The 22,426-nt window shown below is 43.2% G+C and overlaps 1 protein-coding gene across 1 annotated transcript; it reads right to left on the bottom strand.

Annotated features, from left to right (window-relative positions):
- Window positions 1–26: 26 nt before the first annotated feature.
- LOC130458489 (mitogen-activated protein kinase 4-like) lies at window positions 27–18,824 on the bottom strand. Its single transcript, XM_056824429.1, has 3 exons — window positions 18,605–18,824; window positions 9,921–10,122; window positions 27–2,854 (listed from the first exon to the last, which is right to left on the bottom strand). The coding sequence occupies exons 1-3, from the start codon at window positions 18,780–18,782 to the stop codon at window positions 2,170–2,172; spliced, it is 1,065 nt and encodes a 354-aa protein (XP_056680407.1). The 5' UTR covers window positions 18,783–18,824; the 3' UTR covers window positions 27–2,169.
- Between the last annotated feature and the right edge of the window lie 3,602 nt (window positions 18,825–22,426).

Raw genomic sequence — 22,426 nt, 5'->3', positions numbered from 1 at the left:
ATCATTCAGATTGTTGGCAAAACACATCTCATCATAGTGTTTAATAGCATTTAGTAGATTTTTTTACATGGGTATAATAACAATTACTCTGGTATAACAGTGATATATGGACCACAGGGTTAAGAACAGCAGCTTTCTTCCTTTACCAAAAGAGTAATTTCCTCCTTCCCCCCTTTCCCCACCATAGGACAAGATGGCACAGTGAGTGGGTGGATAAAGTTTCATTTCTTGAACAGTTTCTATTTACACATTCTCCATTAAAAAAGTTTTGGTCAGCTTGAAGAATTCATTTTTAAAATATAAGCCTATAATGTATTGTTTGTTTCATGTACAAATGATCATTAACAGGTTAATCATTTAAGGTGCTCAGAGGTATAGGTGAACCCCAAGCTACTTTCAAATCCTAGGGTCTGATCATCTGTTTACCTGTTTTCTAGCTTCCCCCTGAAAGCTTCGCTAGAAGGGGACGAGGCTGGAATGCCAAGTGCCAGCTGATTGGACAACAAGGCTGCCACCCGAGTCTGTGGGTGAAGGTAGGCTGAGGGCCAAGGTAGTAAGGCAAGGACCTGCACCCTCAGAGGGTCACAATTGAACACACCAACTGTGTGTGTGTGTGTGTGTGTGTGTGTGTGTGTGTGCATGTGCTCTCACACACATAAATAGCTACAAGGTACCCAGTACACAGAAACCCAAGCAAAATCTTGAAGGGTCATTACGCTGCGTAGGGTTCCAGTTGTGTTGTCCCTCTTGGGCAGTGCCCCGGTACTCCGTACCTCTCTTGACCCACTATTAGAAGGGGTGCTTGTCCGGCACACTACTCCCTCCAAGATCTTGCCCTCTGCTCAGCTAGTTCCATGAACTAATTCCGGCGGAGGTGTTCATGGAGGAATACAGCTTATTGGGTTACCTTTCTTGGTAACAGGTTTGCATTTTAAAAGGAGGTCTTCAAACCAAGGGAATAATGGTTACAGTGGGGTATTGGGCCCACTATGGGCCAGAGGGAGAGAGACCTAGGGATGGGGCAAGAGGTTTTTGATGCCCCTTCTTGTTCACACCATACCCCATACTTGCCTGCCTCTTCCACTTTTGCATAGGGCTGTGGTGTATGTGTGTGTGTGTGTGTGTGTGTGTGTGTGTGTGTGTGTGTGTAAAGAATGCAGAATCTGGCCCCAGGGGCATCCATCAGTGACTATACTTGAGGTTGAAGAAGCACTCAGGAATAACTCAATGGCTTCTGCCTAGTTCCCTGTCTTATGGATTCTTTATTAAATGAGCCACTTGGCTGTGGGTGATTGTTGTTGTTGTTGTTGTTGTTTTAACCCAGTGACCCTCCAGGTTGCCTGGATCTGAAGCCCAAGAGGCTTTGGTGTCTGGCCCCAGGGGGAGGAGATGACTGTTCTTGACTATTTAAGAGAGCCCTCCAACTTCTGGTTCAAGGAGGAAGCCCTTCCTTGGACTTTGGCTTCCCTTAGATTTCGAAGAGAAAGCATTTCCATGACAAAGGAGATGGAATGGAGGGCAAGTCTGGGAGTCAGGAGACCCAAGTTTTACTACTGCTTTGCCTCGAACTTGCTCTGTAACCCTTGGGAAGTCACCTTCCTTCTCTGGACCTCAGTTTCCTGATCTGTCAAAGGAAGGGGTTGAACTAGATGATTTCAAATGTCCCTTTTGGCTCTGACATTCTTTGAGTTTGTGGAGTGTAACCCTTATTAAAAAGAGAGGACCTGTTCCTCTTTGGGAAGCTTCCTTCTTCCCATGGCTACTCCCATTTTCCTTCTCCCAAAGCCCCCACCCCCAAGAATATGTTCATAAACTGATCAGCCTGGTGTTCTGTACAAAAGGCTTATTACCTTAGACTTAAATTCAAAACATTCCAGAGGTTAAAAGGCGCGATCATTAAGGCAGTTTAATAGATTCAATATTTTACTTGTGTTTCCTGATTCCTTCAAGGGTCTCATGAACCCTAAGGCATCAGAAAGGAGGCTGGGAGCTGTTTGTCTTTGATTAAAAGGTATGGGGTAGGCTATCCACCCTCTGTTGCAAAGGACTGACATGCCAGGAACCAGGGTAACCTGTTTTTTCCCTTTGGCCTGGGTCTGCAGTGCCACAAGACTGTGGCCAGCCAGCTGAGAAGAAAGGGGAAATTCATGAAGAGCAAACTACTCAGCTTCACCACCTCTCCTTTGGATAGGGTTCAGTCTGTACGATGTCACTGGGGTGCTCTGAGATACATGCCCCATTGATTTCACTGAGTTTGTTATCTGGCAGGTCCTCTGGCTTGGTACAGAGTTTCAGTGCTCTGGAAATGAAGACATCCAAGTCAAATTGGGGATCAGTCCCATTGTTCCCCTCCTTGGGTTCCTTGTGGTGTTGGGGTGAGGAGGGCAGGCTTCGTTCCTGGATCTCAGGGAGTGGGCTGGGGCACTCAAGACCACTCTGTGTACTCTTCACCCATTGTGCAATCTCCAGGAAGAGGTTGGAGGGCTCCTCCTCTAGGGAGAGCTCAGTGGTGGGAGCGATGGCTGTCTTCTTCCAATGGGACAGGTCTAAGATGAGTTTAGGCTCTGAGTAGTGATGGGGTTTGTTGTCCCTCCACAGTAACTTATCCAGGTAGGATGGTGATCCCACCTTGTAGTCACAGGACCGCCCATAGTCAGAGTCAAATACTCGGTCCATGGATGAGTGAGATTGCTCCAGGAATCGCTCAGAGCTACTCTGGGAATATTTTCGTGGGTCCACCTGGACCTCTTCCACTATTGACTCTGAGCCTGCACGGGGATCCCGCTGTACCTCACTTGTGTCGAGGTATCTGTCCTGTTTCCATTCCAGATCAGAGGATAGACTGACTGGGTACCTAAGAGAAGACAGACAGAGGATGAAATAGGAAGCTAAGGATCAGGTGGGATTGTTGCAAGAGAGAAAAATGCCATCAAGTGTTGCTGAGCTCTCCCTTCAAACTCCTTTATGGGCTATCTACACTATACCATCAGACATTTATTCATAAATACATCACTTTGTATGGTTCTCTGGTAATATCTTCCAAAATCAAAATCACAGGATGTTGGAACTGAAAGAGACCTGATTGCTTTCGTTTTATAGACAGGGAAACTGAGGCTAGTTCAGAGGCTAATAGATTTAGAGTTGGAAGGGACTTATAAATCATCAAGTCTAATCCCCTCATTTTACAGATAAGGAAAACTGAGGCCTCAGGAGAATTTAAGAAATTTGCTAAGGATCCTGTAAGCATCCAAGGTAGGATTTGAACTCAGGTCTTTTGGAGTGTAGTTAGGTCTAACATTCATGTCACTATGCCATACTATGTCTCAGTGTGCCATGCCTAAATTCACACAAGTTGCCAGTGACACAGCCGAGACTAAAATGCAGATCTCCTGACTTTTGGCTCAGTGTGTAGTCTCCTACCACTCCTACCCCCTGCATTTTCCATTGCTTTAATAGTTTTTATGGCTTCTCTAAAGTCCAGGAAAGATAGGACTGTTGAATGGCAGGAAAACGCAGGCAGACAGTACTACCTGAGTTCCTGCTGGGTGCACATTCCTTGGAGGAGTACAATGAAGACAGCTGGTAAGTGAACAGGACAGGAAATGTATCTGTGAAAAATACGTAAGGACAGGAGGGGCATAATGTTCTCCGTAGGGGATGATGAGAGCTACCAGGAAGACCCCTCTCCTGCCTTCACTCCATCTTTAGTGACTGTTTCCTTTGGGTTAAGCATTGTTCCCACCCAGGGGACCTCTTTAAAAATACAGCAGGCAATACATTCCATATAAACTCCATAGCAGGCATCAGTTTCTTAGGGATATAAGAGATGAAGCAACAGGAGAGCCCAAGGTACCTGGATGCTGCTGAAAGGGGAGATGTCCTGGAAGGAGAGGAGAGGGGGCCACCATTCAATGAATATTTATTTAATGCCTACTATGTGAAAGGTCCCTGCTAGGGCCTGGGAAGAAAAAAAATCCTGCCCTCCAGGAGCTTACCTTCTATTGGAGAGATTGGGGTACACAATTCACTCAGATAGGTATAGTACAAAGTGAAATGCAGGGGAGAGCACTAAATTGGGAGGTCTTCCCAGAAGAGCGGAATTAAAGAAATGCCTGCAATTCAACAAACATTTCCTAATTCAAGGCACTGTCCTAGGTGCTGGAATTCTGAGAGGTGGAGATGAGAAGGGAGGATATTTCAGGAGGGGAGAGATAGCACATCCAGCGGTTGGGAAGGGGAAAACTTTATGGCCATAACTATTTTGTCTATGGCCACTCCTGAAGAACCAACCACAAACGCCTGGGAAAAAACAGCTGGGTTTGGCGTCAGGGGATGGGGATGTAGTCTGGTTCTTCCATTTGGTGTGGGCATTACTCTCCTACTCTGAGTGCCAGTTTCTTAATTTGTAAAATGGGAGGAATGGACAAGATCATCTCTAATGAGTCTTCCAGTGTCCAGCAGCTGCTGTTCCACCCTCAGCCTCTGATCTGCTGGTTCTCTACTGCCTGCTTTGCAGTCATGCTGGGACCGACCACACCACATTTCGGCTACCCTCGCCCCCTTCTTTCTATCTCTGGTTCTGGATACAGTAATCAAATCAATAATGTGACTCCTGGAAAGTCCACCTAAATTGATTGCCCGGTGCTTCCACTCACCATCCCTGTAAATGCCCTGATCAAACCAAACTAACCCTCTTTTATAAGAATGTAAGAGCGAAAGTTCTTTTGAGAGGAGGAACTGGCTTGCTTTTTGTATTTGTATATCTAGCATTTAGAATTTTGATGGGAACATAGTGAGTGTGCACTTTGAAACAACTGTAAGGGGCAGCTAAGTATCTCAGTGGATAGAGGGCAAGACCTGGAGACCCAAGGTCCTGGGTTTGAATTTGACCTCAGACCTTTCCTAGCTGTGTGACCCTGGGCAAGTCACTTCACCCCAATTGTCTAGCCCTTATTGCTCTTCTGCCTCGGAACTGATACTTAGCATTAATTCTAAGGCAGAAGGTAAGGGTTTAAGAAAATGAGCACCATTTAACTTATTGCTATATGACTCGAAGAGTCTCTCTGAGAGCTCTGTGCCTGCAGTACTGTGGAGGTCACTGACTCAAAGGTGAAAGACGGGGTGCAGCTGGAGGCACAGCTTCTTAATTAACCTAAGCTTTGCACATGATTTATGAATCATTCAGTCCCAGAAGAATCACTCTGAAGCACAGGAAGGGGTTTCAACAGGAACAACAAAATATCTCTCCAAACATAATCTGTTTAACAAAAAGAGATGGTCACAGCCTTCCCTTGGAACCCCCCTACCCTGTATCATCATCTGTCAAATGATTCGAAAGGACAATTTAATTGTCTTTCACTCATGCAACCAGTTGTCAGTTCCCCAAATGTAGCAGGACATCCACTTGGGTCCCTTGTCCTTACTTCCTTGTGGAGTTTTAGCTGCCAGTACATCTGCTTCTATTTTTAATCCCTGAACAGCCAGAAGTCCCTGCCTCTCTCCCCTCCCAGGATTTAGCAGACAAGTACTTATAAAATCAGAAATGACAGAGATAAGAGGCCTCCTAGAGATGACTAAATTCAAATCCTTCATTTTGCAGATGAGGAAACTGAGGTACAGAAAGTGGCATTCCTTACTCAGGGTCACATGGCCAATTAATTAGTGGCTGGGTTGGGACTAAAACCCAGGTCTCCTAGCTCCCAGGCTAGTGTGCCCTCCACCACCCCACACTCTTGCAAGGCTGGATGACCTCAGGAGCACCAAGTTTTTCTCAAGAAGGCTCAAATGTATTCTGGCATATGCCATGACTCTCATTTCCATTCCTCTTTGGAAATCATATAGAAGTTCCTATGGGAATTTTATTATTCTCAGCTCCCAAGACCAAGGCCTAAATAGGACAGCCTTCCTAGGTTCAGACTTTGAAGGACAGAACTTGAAGACCCAGGAGTCTGGAACAAAAGAATGACTAAGGAAAAAACTGTGTGCTCTAAGACTCAAGTTTGCTCAACCTTGGAAATATCACTGTCATCAACGACGGGATTTCTCTAACGAAGGGAAGAGTTGACATCTTATGAGCAGAAGGATGCCAAGTTGTCTCCTCTTATTTTGATGGGTGATGTGTGTGCACATGTGCTCTCATGCATGTAAACTGGGAGTTTGAAGTAGCCAAGGACCCTGAGGAAAGTTTCTTTGCTCAAAAATCTCTGATTCCTCACATTGGACAGTTAGAGAGATTCATTGAATTGAACAGCCTTCTCAACACTGAAACCACTTATGAGTGATAAAGAGAGAGAGTTAAAACTTTCCAGACTAAGATATAGAGATTGCAAAGATCGTGTCGTTCAACTTCCTCATATTACAAATGAGAAAATTGAAACCCAGGAAGATTGTGAGTTGACCAAGGTCACTTAGGTAGTAAGCAACAGAAATAGGATTTGAATACAGGTCCTCTGACTCTAGAGTTCATTCCATTCTAGCCCACTGATTAAAAGGTATTTGTAATTTGGTATGATATAATACTATAGGATTTACAAGGCACCTTTACATTTCATTTTTTTGATTCTGCCCTCACAGCAATCCTGTGAGGTGGTAGCCCAAGCTTTGTTGGCTCTATCTTATACATGAAGAAACTAAGACCCAAAGGGGTTAAGCCAGGGGTCACCCAGTCAATATGAGGACTGGGTCTCTGAAGGCTGAATCTAGGATTCTATATCACATCGGTGTCCTCTCAATCAATCATGTGTACCCTGGTCTGAATAGACTTTAATCAAATAATCAGAAGGAGATCTGTTCTGCTAATTAGTATAGCATTGTTCATTAGAAGAATGGGAAGGAAGAGGTTATCTTCTAACAATGGACGTTTTAGGAGAGGACCTGCTTGAGGAAAGAGGAGGTGAATATGGCAGTGGAGGGATTTGGATGTGAAGAGATGATCATGAGAGTATTAGGCATTTCCTGAGCAAACAAGAGGGGATGTAGGTAGTGGATGAGGGGGACAAAAAAGGTGATAGGGAGGTGCCAAAGATGAATTTTGCCTCCTTTTAAATTTTGTAGTTATCTGTTGCTGGTCATTGGCAACCTTCCCTGCTGTTTTGGCATACAGACTATTGAAGAAAAACAAATGAGTAGGTTTAAGGAGCATTGGATCTTTGAGGAGATAAAAGCACTATTATGATCAAGGTATCTTTTATCCTTTCACCACAGGGATGGAGAAAATAGAAATTGGTCATATTACTATTTTTCAGATGGAGCAACTGGGACCCAGAGAGATTAAGGAACTTGTCCAAGGCTATGTAGTAATTACCAAAGAGTCAGATCTAGAATTTGAGTCTTTTGCTTGCAGTCTGGGGGAATCTGTGCTCTGTCTGACTATCTGACAGTATTGACTCCAAGATGGAAGGTAAGGGTTTAAAAAAAAGTTCCTTCTTGTTTCATTTCACCATGGGTTCTGTTCCCAGGCATCCCATCTTGCTTTTAGCTAGCTGTCAGCAATCCTGGAGAAAGGTCCTGAAGATATATTCTCCTTTTCTCCATTAAAAGGGGGCCCTGCATGGTGGTCCTCAGATTATCAAGAATTTACTACTTTTACCTGTTGGTAAAGCCAGTCCTGTGAATGAGTAACAGCTTTATTCATTCTCACTACCCACTGTCAAGTATAGATACAGTTTGAATCAGGTTAGAGGGAAATTCTGAGGATACTAAAATCTTTGCGTTGGAAGAATCCTCCGAAGTAGTCTAGTCCTGGGGTAGATAGGTAACTAACTCAGTGGATAGAGAGCCAGGCCTAGAGGCAGGAGGTTCTGGGTTCAAATATGACCACAGATACTTCTTGTTGGGTGATTCTGGGCAAATCACTTAATCCTAATTGCGTAGTCCTTATGGTTCTTCTGTCTTAGAACCAACTTGGTACTGATTCTAAGATGGAGGGTAAAGGTTAAAAAAAAGCAATCTAATCTCATATTGGAAGGATGAAGCTCATTTAATAAATCTATATGAGTAGGACTCTAGCCTGGAGAGCTAATTACTTACTAAGGCTCCTCCAAGAGGGAGGATACATCTGGTCTGAGCCCTCTGCTCTCTTCCATCTACTTTCCCTTGGAATCAATGGCAGGAATTTATATGATTGGTTGGAATGGGGTGTCATTTGGGTCATTGAACAGAACTTAGCTGAGTAGCTAATCAGCGGATTTAACTGGCAGTCATGGTGGCATTAGCTTGGTGGTGCAGCTCACTAAGCTAACCATTGATCCATTCCATTAGATCCTATGTCAGTTTCCTTGCAGGGAGCACTTAGCAAAGCTAATTCCAAGGACTTGTAGTTCCTAATACAAACACTTCCTAAGATCCCTCTCTTAAAAGCAGAAAACTGTGCATGAATAAAAGCAATAGACTTCCCCATGCTTAGTAGAGCTGCAAATTCAAATTACTTTGTGTTTATAGTATGCTTTAGGGTTTGCAAAACACTTTTCTTATTAGAGCCCTGCAAGAGAGATCATGTATTTTTATCCCTAGGAGCCTCTGAGACTCAGAAGGTTAGATGACTTGTTTAGGCCATACCAATTAGCAGGCATCAGAGCCAGGATTTAATGCAGCCCTGTTGACTTCAAGCCATGTGCAAACACCCCTGCCCTCTGACATACAGAAGCCGAGGGATAGATCCACCTTCAAGATCAAGTGCCTCTGCTCAAATTGTTCTCCCCCTTCTGAAAAGTCTCCCGCCTTCTCTTGCTCCCTGTTCAATTCCACATATGTTTCCAAATCTAGCTCAGGTTCTGCTGCTTCTGGGAAGTCTTTCCTGACAACCTCAGCCCACTGTGGGAGAGCCCACTCTCCTCCTCCTCTTCCCCAAACCAGCTCTGGTCATTTGCATCACTCACAACAGGACTTGTCATATGCAACCAGGAATGTACAGGAAAATGTTTAACAGTGGCACACTTTCACATTTCATCTGCATTACTAACCATTTCTTTATCACTTTCTTAAGTCAACTAGACAATCAATAAATTCCGTTTTCTAGCATTTACCAGTTTTTCTGAGGTTCTAAATGCTCATGCTAAAAATTCAACAATTGGCTCTCAGAGCCAGCCTCAGTTGTCTCCAGCACCCTTGCATCCAACCTCAGACCTGGAGACAGGAAGTCCTGGGTTCAAAATTGGCCTCAATCCCTTCCTAGGTGTGTGACCCTGGGCAGGTCTCTCAACCCCAGTTGTCTAATTCTCACCCCTCTTTTGTCTTAGAAGTGATACTAAGAGAAAAGGTAAGAATTTTAAAAAAACATATTGCATTTGTACTGTTTTTGTAATTTACAAGGTACTTCCACATCCAAGACCTCATTTCATCCTTATAACAATCCTGCAAAGCAGGTAGGGAAAGTGGTATGATCCCCAATCAACAAAGAACTGAAGCTCAGAGAGGCTAATCAATTTGCCCAAGGTCACACTGCTAGTGACTGACAGAGCAAGCACTAGAACCCAGGACTCTTTTCACTCTAGATGTTCAAAAAGTATCTGTTGAATGTTGTTGGACAATCTGTTCACCCCAGCAAGAGAGGACAGTAATGAAAGGTGCTCTCTTGAGAAAGGTCACTTGTCTACTCATTCATAGCAAGGAATCACATGCTGAGAGAGCAGAAGAACCATGGACTTTATTCATCTCATTGTGAGGGTCTGGGAGACAGGAAAAGAGAATGAGCCAGGCTGAGGCTGGGGGAGGAGATATACATGGGCTATATGAAAAAAAAAAATATATATATATATTGAAGACCATCTTCCAAAGGCTCTGGAATATGTGACCAATGAAAAGGAAGGACTCCAGTGACCTGGAGTTAGTAGGGGGTACAAGAGGGGTGGGAGGAAGGAGAGTGTAGAATCAAGTAGGGCAGCTGCTCTTGATAACAGCATAGGAAGCCAGCAATACTGCACCTGTCCCAGGTGGAGAGCTGGCTCTGGTTGGCCGCCATCAACAAGATGTCGTCAATTTCATCTTCAATTCGAAAGGGCTGCTGGGAGATGGGCTCATCCTCTGGGCATGAGTATGGGCTCATGTAGGGGTGCTGCAGGCCCATCTCTGCTGTTAATCGGTCCATGGGGTTGAAGGTCAGGATCTTCTCCAGAAAGTCAACAGCTGTGGGAAAGCAAAGGAGAGAAGGATATGGAAGTCACTGATTGCCTCCTTCCAGGCTGAGAAAAGAGGGTTTGGGACTTTTTTTTAGAAGGGGCTCATGGTATTTAGAGTTAAGTAGAATGAATTCCAAGTTAGTCCTCACTAAGAACAAACCTTGCCTGGAAAGAGTAGGGGATAGACTGATGCTAGATGAAGGGGTTTTAAACAGTTGAGAAACACTGGATTGAGTCAACAATTCTGAAATTCCATTCTCCTCTCCACTTCCCAATTCTCTTTTTTCCCTTTAATTTCTGTCTTGGTATAGTGAAAAAAATGACTGCCCTGGTAATCAGAAGATTGGAATCATTTGGCTTTGTCATTCGCTAGCCGTGTAACCATAGACAAATCAGACTTCCTCCCTACTAAGCTACCAAGTTTATGGGCATAATAATAATGATTAAGATGATAACTAGTACCTAAATAGCACTTATGATGTGCCTGCCACTGTGCTAATAAGCACTTTAAATGATATCATTTGATTTTCACAACTATGCTGTGAGATAAGTACTATGATTATCCCCATTTTGCAGATGAGGAAACTAAGGCTGAGAGAAGTGACTTGTCCAGGATAATATAGCTAGTCAGTGTCTGAAGCTGAATTTGACTTCAGGTCTTCCTAACTTTAAGGCTGGAATTCCATCTATTGTGCCAACTAGCAGCCACAGGTCCCATGTGCAGGTGGGCAATTGCATGAAAAGAGGTTAGGACGGAAGTTGCCATTTCACAATTTTGTCTAGGGCTGGCACTGATATCAGGGACAAGAGATAGAAGCTTCAGTTTCTTCACCAGTAAAATAAGATGCTTGGACTAGATAATCTCTAAAGTCCTTTTTTGACTTTTAACATTCTACAATTTTTTTTCTGCCTTGAAATTGGGCCTCACTTTCTCAGTCTTCCTGCCTCCATCCAAAAGTGTTTTTCCAATAGTCTGCCAAGGTGCCTGACATGAGACCACTAGAGATTTGCACCAATTCCCTTGGGTTAAGGCATTGTATCTTTAGGAAATCTTTATTAAAAATGGAAATTCTCCTGGGAGGGGACACTAATAATTTAGGTTATTAGTCATAAATATATTTGGGGGGTCAACAGATGCTGAAAAGGGTAAAGCTTTAAGATAATGAGACACAGGATGAGTAAGCTTTGAAGGGGTGGGAAGGCAGAGGAAGATTTTCAGCACAAGGCACTTCTTCAGGGAGTCTCTCAATGAAGGCCCTTGAGATATCCAAGGGCCAGTTTGAAGATACCAACTGAGTCAGTGACACATTAAGAAGGAATAGAAGCTTAGAAAGAATTTTCTCACTTCATTGTTTTACTAGGGATGGGTCACCTATTTGCCAAGTAAACCATATGGACAGTATTGGCTGGTTACAAAGAGTCACGGGTCATGAAGAGTCGGACATGACTTAATAACAACAATGTGGTCAACCCATTAGGCTACCTTTTTCTGCCTCTTCTCTTCTCTTCTCTTCTCTTCTCTTCTCTTCTCTTCTCTTCTCTTCTCTTCTCTTCTCTTCTCTTCTCTTCTCTTCTCTTCTCTTCTCTTCTCTTCTCTTCTCTTCTCTTCTCTTCTCTTCTCTTCTCTTCTCTTCTCTTCTCTTCTCTTCTCTTCTCTTTTTTATAACCTTTACCTTCTGTCTTGGAGTCAATATTGCATATTGACTCCAAGTGAGAAGAGTGGTAAGGGCTAGGCAGTGGGGGTCAAGTGACTTGCCCAGGGTCACACAGCTGGGAAGTATCTGAGACCAGATTTGAACCCAGGATCTCCCATCTCTAGGCCTGACTTTCAATCCACTGAGCTACCCAGCTGCCCCCTTCTTTTCTCTTTTCTCTTTTCAATGGCACTAGGAAACTGTCTAATGCCCCTGTCATGATAAAACTTTCCCCAGATTGTGCTAGAGAGTATGCTTTGCGGGCCATTCTAGGGTCAAGTCTGGCTCCCAGGCAATCATGTCTCTCTCTTTGTTATTTCCCAGCTCATCTCTTTATGAAAATGCCACTTAAAGCATCATGTGGCTAATCACATTATAGCTCAAGAGGAAAGGCAGGCATGGACCTACAGCCAATCATGGGTTGTCTGGGCTCCAAGGAGTCTTTAAGGAGGCAGTAAAGCTGAGAAGGGGTATCTCAACCTGGAGCCATTAACCTGCCACTCACTGCTGTCCTGGATTACTTTGCTCAGGGTGTTCATCAATGATTCAGGAAATCAATAGATTCTCAAAGCGGCTGGTCTTCTCCTAAGGCTTCAGTGCCACTGTAACCCAAGACTCTGGGACTGAAGGACACATATTGGTGCTTCAGTGAAGAGTGCAGGCAGGGGACCAAGATGGCGCAATGTCCTTACTACAAACCAGACATCTCCAGCTCCCAGTGCTACACAGCTTCAGTGACAACACCTGACATTTCTACAGAACTTTAAAGCTGGAATACTTCTGCATCCATTATCTCATTTGACTTTCACAGTGGGTATGCAGGGCAGAAATTATCTCTATTTTGCAGAAAAGGAAGAGTTGAGACTTAGAGAGAAGATACAAGGTCACATAATACAGAAGTGCCAGGATGGGTACAGTATTAATGCACTAGAGTGGGAGGGATTAGATGGAGGTTCTTGGCCCAGTTCTGCCTCTCGTATACCATGCCCTTGGGGGAAATATTTAACTTTTATGGGCTTTTTGTCTTCATCTGTTCAGTGGGGAGAATAATGCCTAGATCACTCAATTCTGTTAGGATAAAATGAAATTTCCTTTTTGGGTTGGACCTTGTGCTACATGTTATTCTGATGAAAAAATTGTTCTACTAAGGCAATCACACCTCTTCTGCAACATTTATAGTCTCAGGGCAGTTAGGTGGCAAAGTGGATAGAACATTGGGTTTAGAATCAAGAAGGGTCATTTTCCTGAGTTCAAATCTGGCTTCAGACACTTATTAGCTCTGTAACTTGCCTCAATTCCTAATTTGTAAAATGAGCTGCAGAAGGAAATGGCAAGCCACTCCAGTATCTTTGCCAAGAAAATCCCAAATGGGGTTTGAAATGACTGAACAACAAAAATATTGTCTTTGAGAACTGGTTGCCTGGGGCACTGAGAAATTAGTGACCTGCCCAGGGCCACATAGCCAATACGGGTCAGAGTGGGAGGGTGGGAGCTTCTGACTAAAAGGCCAACTTTAACCATTGTGCCTCTTAGTGCCCACAAGCAACCATAAGACTATCTGTTAAAAGCCTATAAAGAAGGGGATGGCTAGATGGCTCAGTGGATTGAGAGCCAGGCCCAGAGATGGGAGACCCTGGGCTCAAATCTGGCCTCAGATCACTATCTATGACTACCGGTTAAAAAACTATAAAGAAAGGGGTAAGATCAAATTGTTTACCATCTTTAAGCTGGGGGAGGGAAGGAAGGAAGGGAGATGGTTTGGATCTTAGAATTTTTGAAAACATATGAAGTTCTTATTACATGTAACTAAAAAGAAAATATCTTTGAATTTAAAAAAAAGAAGGGAACAGCTAGATGGCTCAGTGAATTGAGGCAGGCAATGGCCTAGGTTCAAATCTGTCCTCAGTCACTTATTAGCTACATGACTCTGGTCAAGTCACTTAACTCCAGTTGCCTAGCCCTTATTGTTCTTCAGCCTTGGAACTAGTACTTATTTTTTACTTATTTAATTTAATACTTATTTAATTAATCAATTATTATTGATTCTAAAATAAAAGATAAGCATTTTCAAATAAAAGATTATGAAGAAGGTGCAATTATTCCTTGATAGAAGGCATTTCCTTATTAGAATTCCCTAAACTAAAATGTGGCAGTAAAAAAAAAAATCTATCTCATTTTATCCTTACATTTGAAAAACACACAGTTCCTTTCCAAAGTCAAAAGTGTAATATGAATGTAAAGGACTATTATTAGCAGCCACAGCAACAGAAGCCCAGAACTGGAAAGTCCCCGAGAGGATCTCCAGCTTCTCTCCTATCCAAAGCTGGAACATTCTCTCTGCTTCCTTCAGTGACAGCGGGCTAGCCAGCCTCAACAGTGAACTCAAGGGGCGTCTGTTGGACAGCTCTAAATGTCAAATCCTTTCTTCTCTAGAGCCCCCAACGTTCTCCCTTGAATTTCCCCCCTGCGAGGCTCCCAGTTTTGCCCTTGGGGACAAGCCTTCAGACCTTTCCAGGCTCACGTTCTGCCCTTCCCCCAGATCTTCTCCACAGTAAACATCCCCGGTTCCTTCCGTTAGCCCTCATTTGCCATGGTTTCCAGACCCCCTCACCGCGGTGGACATGCTCCAGTTTAATTTTCTTAATGCCCCTTTATCCCAAGGCATTGAAGCAGATTGGGGTCATTTTCCAAAGCCTGGCAGGCAGGGGATTTTCCCGAGAGGCAGCACGGCTATTTCTGCGAGGGGGAGGTGTGAGCCCCGTTCACTTTAATAAGCATCTGCCAGCTAAGAAGGATTAACAACAGGTGGCAACCAGGCACGTAGAACCTCTTCTAATAATAAAAACAATAATTCACCTTTCACTTGTGCCTTAATGTCTGCAAAATGTCTTCCAATCATTATTACCACTTCTTTGCAGATTAGGAGCCGAAGGCTCAGAGAGTTAAGTGACTGGACTAAGGTCTCACCACTAGTGATGTCAGGACTGGGATTCAAACCCAGGCTTTCTGACTCTAAGTCTAGTGTTCTTTATACTAGGTCTAACAGTGTCTGGTCACTATTATGATGTCATTTGGAATGCAAAATGGAGTTGGGTAGGGGGCTTCAGACCTCAGGGGTTTTTGATTATTTTGTTAATCTTCCTCTAGCAAGTTCATTCCCCTTCACACAGCATTCAAAGGCCACCCACAGTCTCCCTAACTACTTTTATTTATTTAATCATCTTTTTACATCTATTAATTTTTTCAGATTCCATGTCAGTACAATTTTAAATAATCATTTTATGACATTCTGCAATCCATCTTCTCTCCTTCCCTCAGTCCCCTCCTTCGCCCCTCCCCAAGAAGGCAGGTAATACGATACAGGTTGTACATGTGCGTAACTACTTTTAAAGCTTTATTTTCTATTCCTTTCTTACATGAACCACCTGATATGGCAGACTGGCTCACTTGTTATTTATTTCCTGAGCATGCTGCTTGTCTTTCTACCTCTGGGCTTTGGCTCAGTCTATTCTCTTTACCTGGAATGCTTGCTCCTGACTCTCTTGCTCCTGCCTTTGTCAGCAAGTCTTGCCCATCCTACAAGGTATTATTTATTACCTTTTCTGGGAAGTCTTCCCCAACCTCATTTCAGTCACTGAAAATAAGAAGGAAGGAAGGACTTACTAAGTACCTACTATGTGTTGAGCACTTTACAAATATTTTATTTGATGTCTACAACAAGCATAGGAGGTGGTTCTACTATTTCCATTTTACAATTGAGGAAATAGAGGCAGAGGTAAGTGACTTGTCCAAGGTCACACAGCTAGTAAATGTCTGAGGCCAGACTTGAATGGTAAGGCTTCTATATAACCTTGAAAGTTCATGAAATTCTGGTCAATGACCAAGTGTAACTTTAGAGAATACATGGCAAAGTAAGGAAGTGATGGCCCATAAGTGGCAAATGAAGCATGCATTGCTAATTCTGCTAATTCCTGACTTCAGGCCCCATGCTCTATCCACTATGCCATTCAGGTGCCCTCTGTTTCTTTAGAGGGTAATATAATACAGAGCTATGGCACCATGGAAGATAAGTCTTTACGTGACATCCTCATTAGCTGGGGTTCATATATATTTGGTTTGAAGAATGGGAAATCTGAGGTAGAAAAATATTTAGGACCCACCAATGAGTTCCAGAGCTGGATGATGAACAAAGATTTTTTTTTTTCAGTTCTAGCATCTGCCCCAAAAGACCAGAGGAGGGGGGAAATCTTAGAATGTGCAATCTGGAATAGACCTTAAAGGTCACCTTGGTTTACAGATTAGTGTCAAAGAAATGATCCACTTAAGGTCACACTGTTGGTGTATAGCAGAGCTGGGTCTCAAAGCCAAGTCTATTGACTTCCATTGGGAGCAGCCCTGGCCATGGTACTGAAAGTAGTGGGAGGGCACAGCTAGGGCCTGAACTCCTTGAAAGTCTACCTTGGAGAGTGGAGTTGAAGGGATTGTTGTCAAAAATGATTCTCTGGGAAAAATAAATTCTAACCATATCAAACCTCCCTGATTACTCCAGGGAATTTTCCAGCTAAGTGAAGTGCCAATTAAAACATTCCTAAACAATTGTTTCACTTGGGAAGGCTTCTATGAACTGGTAAATGTGAGTATACACACAGGCACATAGGCACAAAGGCAAGACCAAGGTAAAAATGAAACAACCACCAGAATAAAGCATACATGCTCAATGCACTGATTCATTCTGCTTAACTGAATTTAACCAAAATGCCTTTTCTTGTGTGTGTGTGTGTGTGTGTGTGTGTGTGTGTGTATGTGTGCATACATATATGTGTGATCATTTAGAAAGTGACCTTAGATGAAAAAGAGCATTGATAAAACTGTATCTTCATTTTACTTTAAAAACTAAAATTTATTTTCGGAAGAAAACAAATAGAATTATTTTGGATTAAAAACTCCCCTAAATCTGTAACTACTTCTCTAGTTTTTACAATGGGGCATGGACATAATGCTACCTTTTCTTCAATATATAAGCTCATAATTAAGATAAATTATCATCCATTAATATCCACACAACCCAAGCCAGGTACTGTACTGAGTTGACATGCAGTGATGTCCCAGGAGTTATTGAGGTGTTTAATATTAAGGCTGTTTAATGTTGCACAATTATGTATTTTTGAATTCCCACTTACAGTTATTCTTTCTCCTTTCTCTTTTTCTCTCTTTCTCCTTATTCACCATTAGAATATCAGTTCTTGCTTCTGGCTCCATTTGTCATGTCCTGCCTCTACCATACCCTCACACCTTCCTTCTAATTTATTGCTTTGAATGTGCTGAGTTAAGTAACCATTTAAGTAAACTTACTGATTTTGTTGTTGTTGTTCGCACTTATTTCAGTCATGAAGGACTCTCCATGATCTAATTTAGGGTTTTCTTGGCAAAGATATTAGAATGGTTTGCCTTTTCCTTCTCCATCTCATTTTATGGATGAGGAAACTGAGGCAAACAGGGTTAAGTGACTTGCCAAATGTCACACAGCTAATAAGTGTCTCAGGCCAGATTTGAATTCAGGCCTTCCTGACTCTAGGCCTGGTGCTCTTACCTTCAATTTATTCTATATGTTCATAGTAATTTTCATGTTGTTTCTCCTATTAGAATGTGAGCTCCTAGGGGGCATCTGGGTGGCTCAGTCAATTGAGAGCCAGCCCTAGAGACAGGAGGTCCTAGGTTCAAATCTGGCCTCAGACACTTCCCAGCTGTGTGACCCTGGGCAAGTCACTTGACCCCCATTGCCTAGCCCTTACCACCCTTCTGCCTTGGAGCCAACACACAGTATTAACTCCAAGATGGAAGGTAAGGGTTAAAAAAAAAAGGAATTCGAGCTCCTTGATGGCAGAGATTGTGTGTTTTGCCTTTCTTTGTACTTCCAGCACCAAGAAGAGTGACTGGAACATAAATGCTAAGTAAATGCTTGTTGACTGACTGTTAAAGGTAGAATTAACGGAGCCTGAGAACTATTCTCATTGGCACTGGCTCCTTCTCTCCTACTTTAACACCTAAAACCTAAGCACATGCTACTGGATTTTAAAGAAATGCTTTCCTCGCTCCTATTGGATCTTCAGTGTCCTTTTGATGGCAGGACCGGTTTTATTTATTCTCTTTTACAGAGGGGCAATGGGAGGTACAGAATGGACCTGCCCAGAGGTGTAAGGGTGTCATAGTTGGGACCAGAAGTCGTATCTTCTAGCTTGTGCCCAGATTCTGCTTGCCCTTGCGTCTCAAGTCTTTTGGAGAGGCTTCTGTGACCTCCTATAATGGATAGGCTTAGCATCATAGTCTGTAACTGTGTGAACTTATAAGGGAAGCAGAGCTGGGCAACCACCTTTCTACCTCTGAAAGCCTGAAGTGAAGCCAGACAAAAGCCTCTTAAGCCCTCCGTATAAACAGAGCAGAAGAAGGAAGACACGTGGGAGAGGAGGCTGCCAAGAGAATGAGAAAGTTTGGAAGGTGAAGAGTGAGAAAAGGAGAGATGGAGGGAGGGGTGGGAGAAAGGAAAGTGACCACCAAATAGCACTGGGGCCAGTCAGTGGCTCCCACACAAGGGGCCGACCTCTGAGCCAGGCCACTTAAGTCTGTTTTTAAAATTGTAAATAGTTGAGCTGGGCTGACCTAGCAAAGAGAAGGGGCTTGGGTGTGAAAACCTGCCCATTCACTGTGATGGGACAGCTTGCCTCCATGGACCATTTGGGAAAAACCAGTTATCCAGACCTCTCAGAGACATGGAAGCTTCTCAGAAAGCTCCGCTACCTTCGCTGTTGACTTCTGGGAGCAGCTTTCTCAGTGGCTTCTTCACTTCCCAGGTGCTGTTGATGAAGGAGGGCATCACTCTGAGCAGCTCATCTTTATCTTCCTCCCGGATTACAGGAATCGTGTCCAGGATTAGCTGCATCTGTTCCAACTCGTGACACCCTGAGGAAGGAAACATCAGAGGACTTACATCTATCAAAGAAGCCCTGGGGCCAAAAAGGCAGTTTTGGAATCTCTGGTAATGGTGGGTTAGTACACAATGGAGAACCATGGGCCTGGGAGTCAGGAGTCTTGGGTTCTAATTCTGACTCTGCCCCCACCTTGGACAAATCATGTTTCTTCTCTGAGTCTCTGTAGCTTTTCAAATAAAGGAGGGGAACCAGCTTAGCTCTACAAAGTTTCTTTAAGCATCACTTTATTCTTGGCAGAGTGGAAAAGAAATGAGATTGGAGTCAGAGAACACTGGACTTAAATCTAGGCTTTCCTCTAGGTAGCTCCGTGGATTGAGAGCCAGGCCTAGAGATGAGAGGTCCTGGGTTCAAATCTGACCTCAGACACTTCCCAGCTGTGTGACTCTGGGCAAGTCACTTAACCCCCATTGCCTAGCCCTTACCACTCCTCTGCTTTAGAACCAATATGCAGTATTGATTCTAAGCTAGAAGGTAAGGGTTTAAAAAAATAAATCTAGATTTTCCCACTTATACCTTTGTGATCTTCCAAAAAGCTCTGAGGCCTGGGTGTAAAGTGAGATTCTAACTAAATGGCCTCCGAAGGCCCCTTCTAACTAAAAATCTTTTATCTGATTATTTGAAGTTATGGGCCCAACTTTGACTCTGCCAAAGACAAAAGTCTCAGCTTGACTTTCCAAGAGTTTAACCTCATATGTCTTTCTGTTTTCTTAGTGCCAACACGGAGAAGGTGCTAGCTATAGGACCAAACGGTGAGCCTGACATTTCATGCTCCAATTAGGTGACTTTTATCTGAGAAACTCTTCTATAGGGTACAAAAAATCAGGAAAGACTCCATTGAACTATTAAGATGCACTTCAGCCAACTGAATGAACATCATTTAAAAGTATTTATTAGCCAAGTGTTTGGAGTGACATCAATATTGCCTTTGAATGAATACTTCACTGTTTCCTGGGAGAGAGACTTGTTGACAAAGGAGAACAATTCTGTAAGACAGGGGGTCAGAACCATAAAAAAAGCAAAACCCAAGGGGGCACTAGCCCTCACCCCCACCGTTATCTTGTCTTATCTTAACTCATCTCATCTTATCTTATCCCAAGCTTGGAAAATGCAGGTATTGGTTCAGCTAGTCCTCTTCCTGTTCAAATTTCCCACTTTCTCTTATTCTGTTCTTTGTTCCTGCCTGGAAGTCTCTTTACTTCCCTCTAGTTAAAGACACCCCCTCTATGAGGCCTTTGTGGCTTAATCCAGCCCCCTCACCTCCCTTCCTTCAGTGAACTGCTATAGTCTATCCCAGAGACTGGCAAACCTTTTAGAGACCAAGTACCCAAATGGCAACCCTCACACTGCATGTGAGCCCATCACCTTGCCCCAGAGAGGGGAGTGAGGAAGCACTCCCATTGGGCTGCTGGGCAAAGGGGATGGTGATGGGAGAAATGTCCACAGGTTCATGTGGAGAGGGGGAGGAGGGGAGAAGCCTAGGCTCGCCAACACAGATTTATACCAACCTCATCTAGTGCCTGACCGTGCAAAGTCTTATATTGTACTCTATTGGATCTATTGGATAATGTGTCATCTTGAAAATTATTGAGTAGCTTATTATAAGGGCAGTTCTTCTAAGCAAGTCTAGATCAAAAGCTAGAAGAATTCAGTACCTTTTTAAAAGACAGTTGACGTGACTCCTTCTCCATCTGTACCTCCTTCTAGCAATGCCCCCTTTTGCCCACATGATGTCTCTTGATATAGGAGATAAGTTACACAGTAATGGTAAGAATCAGAGGATTGGGGAGAGAGTCCCTTAGGGGGTAGGAACCTAACCCAGGGCACTCAAAGGTCTCTGTTAGCGATACCCCAGAGAACCTGGGAAGAAGAACCAATGCTACCAGAAGGAAGTATCAAAGACCAAAGCTATAGGGGTCTTATGTAGATTTAGAGAACCTCATTCTAAGTCCTTTTGGCCCCCCCATTAGACCTCCCAGGATAAAAGCACCGATATTTTCTGACTCACTTCCCTTTGGGTGAGTTCCAGAAAATCAAGGACTATCTGAATCTGTTGCTCAGGTAGAAAGAGACTTTGCCTGAGAGTTAGTTGGCTTCACTATCAGCTCTGGCCCTAAACCTCTGTGAGTCTCAACTGCTTTATCTGGAAATAAAAAGCTTTCAATAGGAACTGTTTTAGGTGGGCTCTACAATCCCTCTAACTCTGAGATTTTATGATGCTTGGTTTTGTTTCTTAGAGGATCCTTTTCTAGTTCCAACATCTCATTGTAGTCTCAGTTAACTCCGAGATTAAAAAAAAAATTATGTCTTTATTCCAAAGTTACAAAAATTGGAAAGTCACTGAAATTAAATTTTTTGCCTCAAGTTACTTTACAAGAGTAAAATCTAAATACTTAAAATACTTGAAAAAAACTTAAAAATAGTATAAATATTTTAAAACTCTGTTGTTGTTCAGTCATTTTGATGGCCCCATTTGGAATTTTCTTGGCAAAGATACTGGAGTGGTTTACCATTTCTTTTTCCAGCCTATCTTACAGATGAGGAAATTGAGGCAAATGTGCCCAGGGTTACATAGCCAGTAAGCCACCTACCTGCCCTTCACAATCTATATTCATAGTGAAAATCAAGCTCAAGCAAGCTTTCACCCTTCTGCTCCAGGGGGAGGTTTCTGTCCTTCTTGAGCTTGTTTAGGAAACAGGAACAAGTTTATGAGATGAATGGGAAACTGATTGTGAGAGTGGCAATTTTATTCAGGTTTCAGTGGAACACATGGCAGTGCTTCCTACTTGATCACCACAAGTTCAATAACAAATAGGAAACATTTCTTGAATCTAGTTACACTTAGAATCCTTCTATGCAGTCTATGCTTCATTTAACTCTGAATGAATGTCTTCACTCCATTTAGAACTCATGCTTCAATGTGCACAAAACCACTTAAGTCAGAACATCTTATGAAGTCTAAAATGCACGCTGTGTGGCCTCGCACAAGTCGCTTAACTCTGAACGTTGATTTCCTCAACTGTTGACAGGGGATAAGAATCTTGACTTAACTATTTTACAGGATGAAAATGTATCTGTGCATGCTTTGACAAGTATTAAATGTACTTTCTTGTTGAGGGTGATAGTCCCAATCCAACTCTGAAGTGTCCCACTCCCCTCTTGCCAAGGCCCTTAATATATTCTGTCAGGCCTTACCTTCTCTTCTAAACAAACGTAAACTTCATTTTTCATCAGGTAGGAAAGTGAGAAGTGGGTTCCCCTTGAGCCAATGTCCCCCCTCCTCACAGAGCTTTCACAGTCTACTCACAAACAGGCTCTGTTCCCAAACATTAAGATAAGGCATCCTTTGACCTTCCTTGCTGGCCATTCTGGGTTTCATCAGTCCAGAGAGCAGCTCTAGGAATGCCCTGATGTTGGATAACCTAGAGATGGATTAGATGTTGTGCAAACAAACTTATCTCTGCCATCCCTGAGGGCTTCCACTCTGGCACCAAGTGGGGCCATTTCCCATGGTGAGTTGGTCAGCCTCCCTAAAGTGAATTCCATTCTGGGAGGCCCTGGGTAGCTGACTCTGGATCTATTTAAGTGGTCACAGTTGAGGTCTTGAAGGACAACTGACCAGAGATAACTCCTT

Source organism: Monodelphis domestica, chromosome 3, assembly GCF_027887165.1.
Source record: "Monodelphis domestica isolate mMonDom1 chromosome 3, mMonDom1.pri, whole genome shotgun sequence".
Taxonomy (NCBI): domain Eukaryota; kingdom Metazoa; phylum Chordata; class Mammalia; order Didelphimorphia; family Didelphidae; genus Monodelphis; species Monodelphis domestica.
The sequence above is the reverse complement of the archived record's forward strand: the minus strand, read 5'-3'. Positions and strand labels throughout refer to the sequence as shown.